At 42.5% G+C, this 17186-nt stretch overlaps 1 protein-coding gene across 1 annotated transcript in view; it reads right to left on the bottom strand.

Moving 5' to 3' along the window:
• Positions 1-17186, bottom strand: part of SYTL5 (synaptotagmin like 5) — a 178374-nt gene that overhangs the window by 96653 nt on the left and 64535 nt on the right. The window contains exon 2 of the mRNA XM_060234113.1: positions 7945-8378. Coding sequence (XP_060090096.1) covers positions 7945-8063 — 119 coding nt within the window. The 5' untranslated portion in view covers positions 8064-8378. The remainder of the gene's footprint in view (positions 1-7944; positions 8379-17186) is intronic.

The raw sequence follows: 17186 nt of genomic DNA, 5'->3' as shown, positions 1-17186 counted from the left end.
AGGGGGGGGAAGGTCAGAGGAGGCTGCGCTGCTGGGAGAGGAGAGGCTTCCGGAGGTGCCGGGAAACAAAGGCCGGGCAACCCAGGCAGGCGTTCGGCCAGCGCCCCCTCCTCTCCCCTCCCCGCTTCTCTTCTCCTCTCCTCCTCCTCCGCCGCCTCCTCCCGCCTGGCCGCTCAGTGGTGGGCTTCCGAGTGTGGGGGGGGAGAGGCTCTGCGCTGCTGCCACTGCCGCGGGTTGGGGTTGGTGGGCCTCGGCCGGCGGCCTCTTCCTTCGCCGGGGCCTGGTGGGACGGAGGGAGAGGAGACCCTCTGCCGCTCTCCTCAGGCAGCCTGTAGCTCGGGCTGCGGTAGCGGGCGGCAGCTGCTGCCTGTGCCCGAGCCGGTGGCACTGGTGTTGCTGTGGCGGCGGCACAAAATGTTACCTGCTGCCGCCCAATAATAAGGACTGGGAAACTCATTGTGGAGAGTGGCACCAAAATTGGCACCGTTTCCCCCCCCCACACACACACTTCTGTGTTTTTGGAGAGTGGGGGAGGAGGCCGCAAATTCAGGGGTCCCCCGCCAGGGCGGGGGGGTTGGGAAGCCTAGTCTGCATACTTAACCACTACACCAAACTGGCTCTCCACTACACCAAACTGGAGTAGAGGAGATGGAGGAGGTGAATGAGTCAGACCTTAATAAACCTAAGAGGCCTGGACCTAGCCAGTATCTGCTTGGGAGACTGTCTGGCACATATGCAATTCCAAAGGCCTTAAGAAGGCCAAGACACAAATGTGATGGAAGATTTTTTTATTTTATTTTTTAAAATCAGTGTTCAAGTTTACCAGAACCTTGGTTCAGCATAAAACTCATTCAGACAGATGTTTTTTCATATGAATTTCCTTCCATATTTCTTTCCAGTGTCTAGAAAAGTGAATCACAGAATGAATATGACAATGTGCTCTGATTTCAAAATACGAAGAATTAAGTGTTCCAAGAGTAGAGGATTTGGAGGAAGTGAATGAGTCAGACCTTAATCCAGCACCAGTACAGCCTCTGAATAACCACTGCCTAGGCATATTAAACAGTACTAAGGAAACAAAATATCATGGAATATCACTAGAATGTATTTGCTTTCAACTCATTTATATGCAGTACTAGAAAAGGTTTTACCCAGTAGCAAAACTACCTTATAAATCAGACAACTGATTCAGTGACAGGACATGTAAGCAAAAAAGTAAATTGCATTGTCAAAAGGCCCATTGTTCAAACGGGTTTGCATCAGATATCTTATTACACTGGATTCTACATCTTTCCTGCCCCTGCCACTGCAAAATCATGGTGATATCTTGGTGCCTCCTTGAAAATAATGCAAGAGGCTGAAATGAATTGTATCAAGAATGTGCTAAATAACTCTTATTCCAATTCCTTATGTTAAAGACAGAGGCGTATATTAATGTATTTTTCATCTTTCTCCTCCCCTTGATAACTTGCACAGCAAGTGTTTAGGCCTTCAAACAGAGAATTATGCTGCACAAATACATGTTAAGGAGATGGCATATTAACAGTTTTACCTCTTTCCTGGCTACCTTGAAAGATGTTGGCATTTCAACTTGAAATGGAGAATTATGTCATGTACAACTGTACTGCATCTCAATTTCCAAGAGATTAATAACTAGCAAACCAAGCATACTCATGAGATGAACAAAGGCCTCAACAAATAAAGATAAAAAGAGTAAGCAGACCAAGGTTTTACAGACCAGATTCAAATTTCCAGGAACTGACTTACCTTATTTGTAGTACTACTTTCATAAGGCAGAACAACTGGCAACTCAGATAACCAGATAAATACAAGTGCTATTTTAAATTGAGGTAGAACTAAAGAAGGTTATAGCTAAAGGAAGAGTTTGGGATAACAAAAAGGTCTTACCAAAATCTAAATATTGATAGGGCTTTAGAATCTGTTCTCCTACTTGCTCCTCTTTCTTCCTGCCATGCAAATCTGCTGACATCATATGCTCAGGCTCACAGATTGTATCCTGGTCAACAATCTCTTCAGGCTTCTAACAGCCCACTCCATCCATCCATGGGATGTTTAACACAATTGATCAAGTTGTTAGTCATATTGATTTTGTAATGTACGGGTTTGCAAATGGGCATTTTCTCCTGTGCACAGCCTAATTTGCTACCTATTAGGTATATCTTCTTAGGTATTAGGTATATCCCAAAAAGAACAGAGGACTTCTGCAAAACTCAAGAACAACTTCACTGCTGCGTAATTTTCAGTTGGATCTATCATTTGTATTGTATTACTGTCCTGTTTGAATAGCAACCATCTTGTTATATTGCCAGCTTGACAGGAAAAGCATGCTAATTTCATTTAGGCCTTGTTAATTTTACCATCCCTTAATGTTCCATACTAATTACCAGTTTTCTTTAACAAAGAACTTTTGATACTAAAAAGAGAGAGGGAGGGAGGAAAAGGAGAATGTAAACATAATTACTGCACTGTATCCTACATAAACCACTAAAAAACTGCACTGTGGTGGTTAATAAGCTAAGCCATTTTAAATGGAGCATACTGATTAAACAATATGCCCCTCCATTAAATATTAAAGAACACGGCAATCATCTTAGCCTACAGCAATTTGATCCATGAGTCAACAGGGAAGGCATGCTATGAACTTTGACTGTAACAGTGAGTTAGCTAGCAATAATTATAAAATGTGCCTTAAAAATCCCTAAAAATAAGATCTGTGCAATAATGAAAGCATTGGAAAGGCAGCAACCTGCTATGATGTCAAAGGGAAGAAGAAGAAGAAAAAGAAAAAGAACCAACAGTCAATTTCAACTTGCCATTTAATGCCAGACCCTTAATGAAAACCTCACAGCTACCTGCTAACTCCTCAGTTACCAAAACAGGGTTGCATTTACCTGTAACTGTTGTCCATTGAGTAGTATTCTGTGCAGGCACACACTGGAGATTGTGCGTGCACAGGTCTGCCAACAGAGAGAAATTTCTAACTTCTTAGGAGTAGATATGGCAACTCTCTACCTTGGCATGTGCTCAGAGCACTTCCCACTGAAACCACACTGAGGGAACCATTTTCCCTCAGACCTTCCATACCTCTAAGCCCCCCTGAGGTGTAAAACACATGCCACAGAGAGAGCTCACATAGGGCAGGAGGGAGGGAATGTGTGCCTGCACAGAAGACAACTTGACAAAAAACAGCTACAGGTAAGTGCAACCTTGTTTTCATCTTTAGTTATCTTTGCCAAGTTCCACATTAGAGAGAGTACCAAGCTACTCACCTGGAACTGAATACAGAAATATAGGGACTGTTCTTCCCATGGCGGCATCCATCCAGGAATCTGTATTGACTGTGTAGTGGTGGATGAACATGTCCTCTGAGGACCAAGTGACCTCCAGCAATGGGATGCCTCTTTGGAATGCTATAGATGAGGCTTGTGTCCTAGTGGAATGAAGGGATAGAGGGCAAATGGCACCAGCATGCTCATAACCCAACCTAATGGCCCAAACAATCCACCAGGATATGGTCTGGTTTTTTTTTTAAGGCCAAGCATCTGCTGTCCCAACACTTGGTTTACCAGTTGATGGTCTGCCTCAATAAGAGAAGACATTGATTACTAGACCGTTAGGCTCATAAATTAGGGAGACAGCCTCCTTTAATTTCCTGTTGGGGACAGTTGCATATTTCCCTTTGTATTGTAGGGTTAGATCTGGATCTCTCTCGCAGTCTTTTTTCCTATATGTTCTCAGCAGCTCCTGATTGTTGAGCAGACTTTTTATCAATGGGTCCTTGAGATATGAGTTGTAATCATACTAGGTTTTCATGGATTTCCTGCAATGTTCTAGCAATTAAATGCATCTGGGCAGCTAGGAAGTGCAATTCCTCAGATTTTCCAGGTTGGCACAATGGGGATGATGAGCACAAGTCATACATCATTAAACTGTTGTTTGAAATAATTGTTTGTTTCTCAGAACAAACAACCTCATCTTCATCCATAGCCAGTGTCACGTTCTCAGGGTGCAGGCAGGAGGGAGTCTAAAGCTGGTCCAAAGTTCAGGAAGTCAATCAGGAGCCGAGTTACCACAGCAAAATCGCAAACCAGAAGCAGAAGTCAGTGTCCAAAGCCAAAGGGTCAGGGTCAGGGTGCCAAGGAATTCAAACCGGTTAGGAATTGGAATCAGGAAGGAGAATGGATTCAAGCCAGGGAATTAACTCGTTGCTTCCATGCGGTTGCCAAGTCCCAGGCGTGAGTTGCATGAGAGCCTCAATCAGCCTGCTCCCTGGGTGGCAGTAATTCTCCTAGTACTCAGGGCTAAGAGATCGGAAGCATTGGCGTGCCTGCATTCTGCCAGTGTTTTCCGAAGAGGGCTGCACATTCTTAAGATGGGAGGGGGAGAGCTTGGAGAAGACTGATTATCAACAGCTGGCATGGGTTCCTGGAATGTGAAGACAGTAATTGATGGGCCAGCTGTTGGTTCTTCCTAGTCTGTTAACCCTTCCAGCTCCTCCTCCTCAGGGTTCATGACAGCCAGGCTATTAAGTCTGTTTGGGTGCTTGGATAGAGCAGCAAAACTCTCCCTCCTGGTTTGTTTACTCACAGGACTTTTACTCTCTTCCTCAAATGGGTGGGCTCTTTTCACTCTCATAGTATACCCATAGTATATCTCCACTACCTGGCATAACACTTTACAGCATGCATGTCCCAGCCCAACAAAGTCCCATTTATGTCAGATCTGGCCCTTGTAGTGGTTTAAGAGTGTTGGATTCTAACCTGGAGAACTGGTTTTAATTCCCCACTCCTTCATATGAAGCTGCTGAGTGACCTTGGGTCAATCACAGTTCTCTCAGAGCTGCTCTCTCAAGAGCAGTTCTCAGAGAGCTCTCTCAGCCCTACCTACCTCACAGGATGTCTGTTGTGAAGAGAGGAAGGGCAAGAGTTTGTAAGCCACTCTGAGTAAAGGGTGGGGTATAAATCTAATCTCTTTTTATTATTTTCCTCCTTCTCTTAGTTCAAGAAAGTTGATGTGCATATTGAACATATATTGAACATATGAAGCTGCCTTATACTGAATCAGACCCTCGGTCCATCGAAGTCAGTATTGTCTACTCAGACTGGCAGCAGCTCTCCAGGGTCTCAAGCTAAGGTTTTTCATATCTATTTGCCTGGACCCTTTTAGTTGGAGATGCCAGGGATTGAACCTGGGACCTTCTGCTTACCAAGCAGATGCTCTACCACTGAGCCACCGTCCCTCCCCAATAATAGCTTCATGGTTGGATTAAACCCCTTGCAGTGACATCCCTACAATGTGCACCACAACCTAAGAAGATCCGTGTAACACTATGGGGGTAGGGAGTTGTATCCCAAATGATACCCCCACCAGCAAGTTAAGATCTGAAGTCCACCACAGAAAGGACCAAACAATAGTCCTGGAAATAAGACAGATGGGTAGATTGGGCCTGATGCAGTGTATTGAACCTACACAAGAACCAGTTCTGCCGAGGGTGTAAATGCAACCTGGCAGGGGGATTTCAGCAGTTGTTGAGGCCAAAAGGTTCTAAACTTTGGGAAAAATTATAGAATCGGAAATTTTGGATCTATGAGATGTCTTGTAATGAATATGAAGCTTTCACTGAAAACGAGGTCCTAATATTCCAGAAATGATCATTTAGCTGCATGTCTTGGAAATGAACCTGGACTCTTGTCCTAGAGTGGAATCCTACTCTTCAGTGGCTGGAACGGGAGACATCCTCCTGGGAAAAGAAAAGCATGACTGGATCACAGTCTTGATCTTTACCTGTTGGACTTTTGGGTTAGACTGTTCGTTCCATGCTTTGTTTGTTCTGTGGATTATTACTGTATTTTGTAAAGTTTGGACAACTCAAGAATTTAATGTTCTAAGTGTTTGCAGTGCTGTTTAGTCATTATAAGATAGTGTTTGGACATATTTACATGGAAGCGGCACCTTTTTTTCTCTTACCTATTTTTAAGTTATTCCCACTTTTGTTGCCATATTATCTGGGGAAGGGTCAGTGGCTAGCTCTGAACCCAGATCAGAATAGTAGTCTTTCTCCAGGTTGGAATCAGATAATCACTCCTAGGTAATCAAAGGAGTTCCAGGGCGAAAGTGCAGGATCAAAATGGAGGCTGATGCTTGATTGCATGAAGAGATCAGATCCAAAGGATGCAGCTCACTCCACTGTTGAAGGCAAAATGGATAAGCAGACCAAGGGATATGGGAACTGTGACAGACCACCCCACCAGGGTTGTGGGGAAAATGGCTGAGAAGGCATCATCCACTTGTCCTGTTGAGTTGGAGCCAATAACGGAGGAGGTGGAAGCAGTTTCTCCATTGGCACCAAAACTGCTCAAACTGAGGTGGGCTCAACCTCCAAGCCAGAGTTGATAGGGTTCTGAAAGTACATTGAAGGTGTATGCAGAACCAGGGATGGGACATCCTCCAAAACTATCAGTTCCAGAAAGTCTTGGATCAGAGTCTTTGACAGTCTGCCAGGCAGCTTGGGGCAGCTCAGAGCCAAGGTTTTCCTTGGGTATTTGGATTCTGAATGTGCTTTATCTGCTGGGGGCTCAGAGGAGCTCTGCTGGGATGTTGATGTGAATCCAGTGTCAGAACTAATTGGGCCGAGGCTACAGATTCAACTCTCAGTATGAGTTAGCACAGAGCAGATGACTTTGCTACCAGCTTATCAGAACTTGAAAGGGCACAGTCCCATAAAACAGCTTTTAGGAAAGATGCTGTGTCTACCTGGGCCTTGGAGGTAAACTGTTGGAAAAATCAGCAAAAACCAACATAGTGAGGCTCCCCCAGGTACATCACACAGAGGGCATGCTCATCTGCATGGGGTATTTTCATGTCGCATTGCATGCACTTCTTAAGCAAAAAAAAATTTGGCCATCGTAGAGGCACTAACAAGCAAAGAAAGAGGAGATCAAACTCAGCCAAAGGAGAGCATTCCAGCAAAGATTCACTCAGGAAAAACACAGAAAGAAGAGAGTGAAGATAGAACTGTTCATAAGAACATAAGAGAAGCCATGTTGGATCAGGTCAATGGCTCATCCAGTCCAACACAGTGGCCAAAAAAAAAAAACCCAAGTGCCATCAGAAGGTTCACAAGTGGGTCTAGAAGCCCTTTCACTTTGCCTCCCCCCAAGCACCAAGAATACAGAGCATCTCTGCCTCATACTGTTCCTCTCAGTATGGCGGCAAAAGAAGAATGAAGGTAAAATAGTGCCTCTTTTGCTCAGCGCAGTTTCAGCAGGAAGCACTCTGAGCACATGCTGAGAAGGAGGGATGCCCTATGAACTCCTAAGAAGCTAGAAATTTCTCTGTTTGCAGGTCTGTGCATGCACAGTCCCCAATGTGGTACTGCACAGAATACTGAAGATGAACACCAAGATACTGAAGTCCCAGCAGTTGGATCTTTTTCTTACTGATAATCAAATAATTATAATTATATTGCACATTTTCTGCTCTCGGGACAAAGCTGTTATCATGAAAAATCTTTTTAAAAAATCTTTCAGCCCAACCTACAACTCAGGTTGCTGGGAAATTAACTTTACCATGGTAAGAGCCCCATTGAATAGAGCTGAGTAGGATTCTGAGCAGTCCTGGTAAGGATTGCTGTGTAAGTACCAAAGTAGAAGTTATGCCATCCATGGGTTGGGCATGTGGATGTTAACACCATTTTAGAACTGAATTTGCCCATTTAAAAATGTCATAAAGGCCACAGCATGGTGGAACCAGGTAATCTTGTTTCTCCACCCCGTGTTTTTTCAAGTGTAGAAATAGCAGTCTGTTTGGCCCTAAAACTTTGATCTGCAATAGTTCAAAGCAGGATATAAATTTACTAAAATTAAATGCCAGTACCTGAAAATATAAAATTCTAAAAACAGCAAAGAAAAAAATTAAAATTACCTGATTCTCTTCTCTTCAATTTTTTTCAAGTACTCATCTCTCTTTAGAACCCCCAGTATTATTTCCTTTTCATGTTCCAATAAAAATGACAAATTGATTATCTCCAAATTTTTAGACATGTTTCTTCAGTTGGATGATTTTATAATGAGGGGGATCTGTGCTCTGGAGTTCAAAGGCACATTGTCACAAAGGAGAGACAGATACAGGCAAATCACCTGAGAGGACCTAATTAGTGCATTTAAGCCAAATAGCTTGTCTTTATCAGAAGAGTCTCTGCTTCATATTCATAAAGGAATCTGATCATTTTATTGACTTCTAAGTGTCCATTACAGCTTGACTGGAATTCCTGAACATGCTGGTCTTCATTCACAGATTGTCCTTGAGTTAATCATTCAGCATAGTCAAACCACAGAGATTTCCCAGAATCTTGCTGCCTGAAAATGAAAACAAAATATTTTGCCATGAACAGCGTTTTGATCAAGCAGTATAAATCAAGTGGTGGCATGGGGATTTCTAAAGAGTAAAATCTAATGGTGTGCATGTTGGCAGCTTTTATCTTAGATACTTATGGCACTTAATAACACAGATTAACACATTTTCTACTAAAATTAAAGTACATGAGTTTTGCAAAGGCCAACTCCAACCACTTCTGTCTTTTACACATCAAGGTATTTGAGCTGAATTAACTAAAGATTGACATGTAGTGCATGTATAAGTTGATGCATAAAATTAAGAGGCAAAATCACTTTTCATTACACTTAAATTCATAGCAAAAGAGTAATCTGATTGCTTCACCATTTACAGAGCATACAGTCATACTAATTATCAGGGCTTTTTAAAGAAAGCTGGAATGCACAGGAACGCAGTTCCGGCTGGCTTTGTGTCAGGGGTGTGGCCTAATATACAAATGAGTTCCTGCCAGACTTTTTCTACAAAAAAGCCCTGTGCAAAACAATGGTGGAATTGAGGGTATGGCCTAATATGCAAATAAGTTCCTGCTGGGCTTTTTCTACAAAAAAGCCCTGCTAATTACTGAACCAAAAAATGATCTGTTGATACAACATAATAATCAGATTTTAGGATGAAATCCTAAAGCCACTCTGTAACCTTCATAGGAAAACACCTAAGCCCTTTACAAGTGCAACTGAAATATTTTCTGCTAATGTCGCGCTAGTGTTCACCTGTCACCAGAGCAAAAACAGCAGGGCAGAACTGAGAGCACGTTGAGAGGAGCGCATTCTAATTCCCCCAGGTGATGTCCCACATGCATGCATATATATAAAATATGACAAACAGGGTGATTTAGAAGCTAGTTTCTGGAGCCTAATATTGATACTGGATTCAACGGCTGAAACAAAGTGCTATGTTCTCAAGGCTAAATTTATACCCCAAAAGTGTTCAGACAGAAAGGAAAAAAGATACTTCTCAAAATGGATTGGAGCCAAAAGTTTTAAACTTCAGTGATGGTTCAGTGATATGATGACTGTGTGGGAAAGATGTCTTCGGAAGAGGGTTTTACAGTGTCTCCTTTGATAAGGTTTATAGCCCACCTAGAATAATAACGAAAGACTATTACATAGACACCATCATTCTTCCTCCTCTTATGGGACTATACACTTGACTGAGCTGTTTTCTTCATCCAAATGAGCTGTAGTGGTGTCTGGATGGGCATGCCAGAGTGGGCATGCTTTCTTTCTTGAGTGTTGGACTTTTGAAAGAGACATTAATCCCTTCCTATAAAGTCCCCATCTATAGAGTTCTCATGAATATCATAGTTACAGGATTCTTACTGGGTATTCCACAGTACTTCCTGTAGAGAAGGGTGCTGTATTTCCCATGTCCTTTCCCTGTAATGAGTTGGGGGGGGGGGGAGCAGGATTACTTCAGGAGGGCATACCACCATCAGAGTGAAATGGCAGGCTCAGGCTGATTCTGTATATGACCTAGGGTTGCCAAGTCCAATTTAAGAAATATCTGGGGACTTTGGGGGTGGAGCCAAGATCAAGGCTGTGACAAGCATAATTGAACTCCAAAGGGAGTTCTGGCCATCACATTTAAAGGGACAGCACACCTTTTCAATGCCCTTCCATAGGAAATAATGAAGGATAGGGGCACCTTCTTTTGGGACTCATAGAATTGGACCCTCTGGTCCAATCGTTTTGAAACTTGGGGGATATTTTGGGGAGAGGCACTAGATGCTGTACTGAAAATTTGGTGCCTCTACCTCAAAAGACAGCCCCCCGAAGCCCCAGATACCCGCAGATCAATTCTCCATTATTTTCTATGGGAATAAATCTCCATAGGGAATAAGAGTTCCCAGCAGACATTTCCCTCCCCTCCCCCCGCTTTCTGACGACCCTGAAGCAGGGGGAGGACCTCCAAACCAGGGGATCCCCTGCCCCCACCTGGGGATTGGCAACCTTAATATGGCCAACATGAACCAACATGGGACCATTATTGACATGATGCTTCCTAAGTGGTGGATGTCAACAGTGCTGCTATGAACTGCAGTGCAGTTGCTATGCTGTTATCTCCTAGATGTTGTGTCTTTTTGCCAGTTGGTTTTTCTGCTGAGATAGGACAGCAACTAAAAGCACTGTTGCCCTGCTCATGATATGTCAGCACCTAAATACTGAGACAGTACATTTGAGGAAACAGTTTCCGGGTGACGGACCCGGAAACTGCAGTTAGTGCAGAATGCCGCTGCCCGGCTGCTACTAGGTCTCCCAAGATGGGAGCACATTCGGTCGGGGCTCCGGGATCTGCACTGGCTGCCGGTAACATTCCGAATCCAGTACAAGGTGTTGGTCATTATCTTTAAAGCCCTATATGGCCTAGGACCTGCCTACCTTAGGGACCGTCTCTCCCCACACGTTCCCCAGAGAGTACTACGATCGGGTTCACAAAACCTGTTGGTAATCCCCGGGCCAAAGGAGGCCCACCTAAAATCCACCAGGGATCGGGCCTTCTCAATAATGGCACCTTACTGGTGGAACCAACTGCCGGAGGAGGTGCGGGCCCTGCGGGACCTAGGGCAGTTCCGCAGGGCCTGTAAGACAGCCCTCTTCCGGCAGGCCTATAACACCTAACTGACAATGAGAAAACCTTCTGGATGGAACAAAAATGTACTTGCAGACCGCTGGTTTTATTTTATTTCTGTTTTATTAATTATGGTTTTAACTGTATTATGTAAATGTTTTTAAATTGAATCTATGTAAATTACAATGTTGTAAGCCGCCCTGAGACACTTCGGTGAGAAGGGCGGGATATAAGTTCAAATATAAATAAAAATAAAATAAATAAAACAAGAATCAGAACCCAAGGAGGGCTGCTCTGAACTCATTCATGACTAAATAACAGCAAAAGGAGCCTCATGGTGCAGAATGGTAAGCTGCAGTACTGCAGCCCAAGCTCAGCTCATGACCTGAGTTCGATTCCAGTGGAAGCTGGGTTCAGGTAGCCGGCTCAAGGTTGGCTCAGCCTTCCATCCTTCCGAGATCAGTAAAATGAGTACCCAGCTTGCTGGGGGTTATGGTGTAAATGACTGGGGAAGGCAATGGCAAACCACCTTGTAAAAAGTCTGCCATGAAAACGTGAAAGCAACATCACCCCAGAGTCGGAAATGACTGGTGCTTGCACAGGGGATTACCTTTACCTTTAAGGTTTAGGATTGAGCTGATACTTTATAAGCAACTAACATGTGCTTCCAAAATATAAGAATGTATCAATTTATGATTATGTTTGTTGACTTCTGTTCTCTATATTTCTCAGTGTCTTTAATCCACTGCTTGTTTCTCAGATGCTATTTTCTTTTAACTTTAGGGGAAATAATGCTTTAAATGGGAAAACAGAGTTTATCAGTTTGATTAGAACTCTCATAGTTTATTCTTGAGTAAAATGGATTGTTTGCATCCAGTCCAGTCTGGTTTCAGGACTGGTTAAGGAACTGATATGGCCTTGATTGCCCTAGTGAATAACTTGTGGCAGGTGACTTGTGGCAGACAGAGGGAATGTGACCCTGTTAATTCTGGACGTCTCAATGGCTTTTGATACCTTCAGTCATTCTATCCTTCTGGACTGTTTTTTGTAGTTGGGACTGGGAGGCATTATTTTGCAGTTGTTTCAATCCCACTGTAAAGGTAAGTTTCAGAGTGTAATGCTGATGGACTGCTGCACAACCCCTTGACCTCAGGTCTTCAGAGTCCCAAAAGATTTCATCTTGTCCCTCATGCTTTTTAATAACCCCATGAAGCCACTGGGACAGACAGACAGCAGATTTGGGCCGAAATGCCACAAATGTGCAGATGACACTTAGCTTTCTCTCACACACACTTCCATCATATCCCAAGGAGGCGGTGCAAAGCATGAATAGATGCCTGGTGGTAGTTTTGTGATGGATGAGGGCTAACAAGCTGAAACTTAATCCTGACACAACAGAGGTGCTACAGGTGCAGAGGAGGTTTAACCCAGGAATTGGGATATCTCCAGTTCAGGATGGGGTCACATTACCCCAAAGGAGCAGGTTCATATTCTTGGGGTGTGTTATGTATAGGAAGCCATGCTTGGACATGTTGTGTGTAAACTCCTGCCTGGCTAATTGGAGCTATAGGACTGAGCTTGAGGTGCATCACAATAGACTGAGAGGATCTTAGGATCTGCCAATGAGGATGCATATTCTAATGAAGAATCCAAAAAGGGCACAATCACAGATGAGTTTCTGCTTCTTGGGGGCTGGGTTTCTCCTGCCCCAACTGTATATATTGCCACATGTTCTGGTGAATCACTAATAAAGAGCTTTAATCACTACGCAAGAGCCTCCTCATGCATCAAACCCAGTATTTAATAAAGTGCTTCTGGACTCAGGCCTCCTGTTGAATAAACAGGTAGCAGCAGTGGCCCATCCTGGGCAGGAAAGATCTTGCCACTATAGTGCATACTCTAATCTCATGCAGATTAGATGACCACAGTGCATTCTATACAGGGCTGCCCTTGTACAGTTGGTACAAAATACTACTGCCAGAATGTTGAGTGGAATCAGACATAGGGACCATATCGCACCAGTCTTGTCACACCTCTAGTGGCTCCCAAATTGCTTCCAGACCAAATTCAAGGTACTGATATTTACATTTAAAGCTGATTTAGGGAAAAGCGTATTTTAAGGAACATCAACTTCCATATGGACCTACCCAGCCCCTTTGGTCATCTTTGGTGCCCCCCCCCATCTGAGGTTAGACAGGTGGCAATTCAATAAAGGGTCTTTTTGGTTGCAGTGCCAGGTTTTTAGAATTTGTTCCCCAAGCACATTCATCTAACTCCCTCTATCATCATCTTCTGGCAACAGTCAAAAACTTTTAATTTTTCCTTGCTATTCCTCCAGTGTTATTAACCCTCCTGCATGTTTGTGTGCTTATATGTTTTATTTATTTTAAATAATTTATATGTATTTGTAATTTAAATACTGATGTTGCGAAATATTTTAATCGTTGTGTACCTGTACAGAAATCCTGTACTATGTGAAAAGGCAGCACAAAAATGTTTTAAATGAATAATAAAGAAAATCCTTCTGTCAAACACTCATTTATACCAATATCTTCCAATTATCCCAAATACAAATATGCTATTTTGAGGTCATAGGTCATGCAAGTGATCATTCTCAAAGAAAATTGTAGTTGAGAGAAAGCCAGTAAACATTTACTAATTATTGCCTTAACTTGTTTCAAGTATGAGCATGGGCAATATAACCTACTGGCTATTGCCTAGGCCACCCACAACATCTTATGAAGTCTGTTGTTGCCTGTAATATAACTAGGGTTGCCAAGTCCAATTAAAGAAAAATCTGGGGACTTTGGGGGTGGAGCCAGGAGACTTTGGGGGTGGAGCCAGGAGATATTGGGGGTGGAGCCAAGAACAAGGATGTGACAAGCATAATTGAACTCCAAGGGAGTTCTTGCCATCACATTTAAAGAGACAGCACACCTTTTAAAATGCCTTTCTTCCATAGGAAATAATTAAGGATAGGGGCACCATATTTTGGGGCTCATAGAATTGGACCCTCTGGTCCAATCGTTTTGAAACTTGGGGGGTATTTTGGGGAGAGGCACTAGATGCTATACTAAAAATTTGGTGCCTCTACCTAAAAAAATAGCCCCCCCAGAGCCCCCAATACCCACGGATCAATTTCCTATTATTCCCTATGGGAATCGTTCTCCATAGGGAATAATAGAGTGCCTAGTAGACATTTCCCTCCCCCCACACTTTTTAAAGGGGGGGAGGGCCTCCAAACTAGGGAATCCCCTGCCCCCTCCCTCTCACACACACACACACTTACCAGATCTTCCTCCGGACAATTCTACTTCCTGTGAAAACGAAAGCAAAAGAAAGGGAGGGGCCGTTCTCAGAAGCCCTTTCTGCTTCCTGCTTCCTGCCCAGCCTTAAAGGGGCAGACATTTTGCAAACGGCTCAGGAGCTCTACAACATGAAGCCTAAAGGTATGTTCTCCCCCCCCCCTCCACCCCCCACCCCCGCTTCCAGAGTTTTGAAGAGCGGGAGATGAGGCTGCGAACCCAGAAGTCTCCCGCCAGAGCGGGAGGTTTGGGAAGCCTAAATATAACATGGCCACAGTATGGTGTTTTAGCTGCTCAATAAAATAGTGGTTCTTTCTTTAGATGTAAATTGGATTCTCCAAAAAAAGAATGGACAATATAAAAGCCTGATTTCTGATTAATATAGAGCTTTTAAAAATGTACATAACTATATTTTAAAAGATCAAGATGGGTAGCCATGTTAGTTTATAGCAGTAGAAAATTCTTCAGATACAGAGCAGTGACTTATAAAAGCTCATACCCTACCGCAAATTTTGTTAGTCTTTAAGGTGCTACTGGACTCTTGCTCTTTTCTGTATTTCTAACTTGACATTTAATTTTAGATGCAGATCTCTTTGTTCAGAATTTTCATCTATGGTAGGATTTTAGCCTATGGCTAAAAGTGAAAGCAATATGGTAATATGCCTGTGTTGTATAAAACAGCAAACGTTTCAGTGTGACCTGTTCAGATTTGTAAAACAAGTCCAAACAGAGTGAAGGAAAAATTAGGATATTTCTTGAACAATGACACCTATTCTAGAATTATTCCTAATGAAACACTCTAAAAAAGCTAGCTTTACCACAATAATTCTCTGCTTTATGCTGGTGTCACACAGAAACATGTTCACAAAATGCTATAAGTACATTTACCTCAGGAAGTAAAGAAAAGTGATCATCTTAGCTTCCATAAAGAACGCTGCTTTTAACATAAGCAATCTTTTAAAAACTTGTTTCTACCTTTTATTTTATAGGCCAGCAGGATAACAGGAAACAATTGTTCCTTGTCTAAAAAGTTAATAATATTTTCTCAGGCATATTAAACATGTAAATCTTACCGTGTCCAGAACGCAATGGCTGGAGTTCTCCTGCTAGCCAACATGGAGAGCACTGCTACAGCAGGCTGTATACAACTAGAAAAACCAGCTGTTCGTCCATCAAGAATCTGTTTGCACAGTGCACACACCCTGCAGTGTGATGCAACATTTACCACCAGCAGCTAGTTATCAATGTATCAGGAAATACCAGTAGCACCAGCCAATTGAATTTTCTAAGGAAAGTGAGCAAGTCATCTTTGGCAAACAATGAAGTTAAAGAGGTGACATGCTAATCTTTTAAGAATTACTGACCACTGCTAACAATAATCACGTTAGAGTCACTGTACCTGATTCTAACTTGAGGGAAGGCATCTTCGTAACTCCAAGATAAGGGGAACTACCTTTTTGTGATGCTAAGGAGTCACAAAACTACTACATCAGTTCTGCATGACAACAGCTCATAAATAAATAATTCAGAATTTAAACTGTGTAGATTACCTTCCCAATTTGAAAGCACTCAAAGCGACATATATAAAGAGCATGTAAAATACTGATCAATTTTAAAAGGTACTTTATATTTTAATCTTGGCCTGGTCTTCTGGTTTGTAACCCTTCCTTTCCCCCATAAAGAATGCATACTAAGAATCTGCTATAGTAACAACATACTAGTTTGCACCCAAATACAGCCTTCAGACTACTTATTGGAATAATCCAAATAGTTTGATAATGCAGGCCCACTTGACTTTTATACCCCAGCATTATTGTTATAGAGACATGGTGGAGGCAACTGTGAAAATCATGCATTTCTACTGGTAATCCCTCTACACATCAAGGATCACTTAAAGAATTGTCCAGAACTTTGCAGAAGCAAGGGCTGACAGTTACTGAAAGTAAAGTATTTCTCCACAAGGCTGCATCCACACAGCAGGGATTATCTGTTTTACATTCACTGTCCCTGCAAATACACAGATGTCCATAGTTCAACAGGGCTTTCACATAAGAGCTTTCTGTGCATTTTTCTCTGTCAGTCACAAATTCCCATTTTTAACTTGATAAGCCACTAGAGTATTTTTGAGGGATTAAAAATTCAGCAATTGTTATAGTGATATAGCAATTACCAATGTAAGGGGAAAGTTTTTAATTTTTTTTGGGGGGGGGGGTGTGATTTACCATGGTGAGAAAAATGGCATTGGTAAGAATCTGATGGGGAAAACACTGCACAAATGCAGGCAGAATGTTTGATGCACAGTGTCCTATCCAGACAGTGTGATAATGTGCTTGGATCATGGTCTTCCCAAAAAGAACAGAGAAAAGCAGATCTGGGAAACATTATAAGGAAAACTGGCATATCCTTAGACCATACAGTGGGCAGGGAAGCATCCCAGTTTGGCAGTCAAAGTGAACTTCCCTGGCTATAGCAGATTATATCAGAATATTTGTATATAAAACAGAGTTTGGGGCATTGATTCAGATTGCCCACTGCAACATATGTTAAATGATAAGCATATACTGGCATTCAGGTTGACAGATAAAAAACAGCAGTTAATTATCAGGAGTATCACAACAGCAATACTATTTGATATTTATTTTTAAAGGGCAACTCAGATACTTGCACTTTCCATGTAAAATGGTTTAAGAAGTAACATATCACAAATAAAGCCCCATAAATCAAATGCCATCCTCTTGCTGGACTTTCATCTCTTTAAATATCAATAGTAAATCTTCAGCAACATGAGGGCATTTTTGACATACTCTGTTCAAACTGAAGCAGAAGTCTGAAGCTATCCTTTCATTTTGGGAATAATGCCAGCTTTCTCACACATTGGTTTGGCAAAAATCTTCTTGC

Source organism: Heteronotia binoei, chromosome 3, assembly GCF_032191835.1.
Source record: "Heteronotia binoei isolate CCM8104 ecotype False Entrance Well chromosome 3, APGP_CSIRO_Hbin_v1, whole genome shotgun sequence".
Classification (NCBI taxonomy): Eukaryota; Metazoa; Chordata; class Lepidosauria; order Squamata; family Gekkonidae; genus Heteronotia; species Heteronotia binoei.
This window is presented reverse-complemented; position numbering and strand designations above follow the sequence as displayed.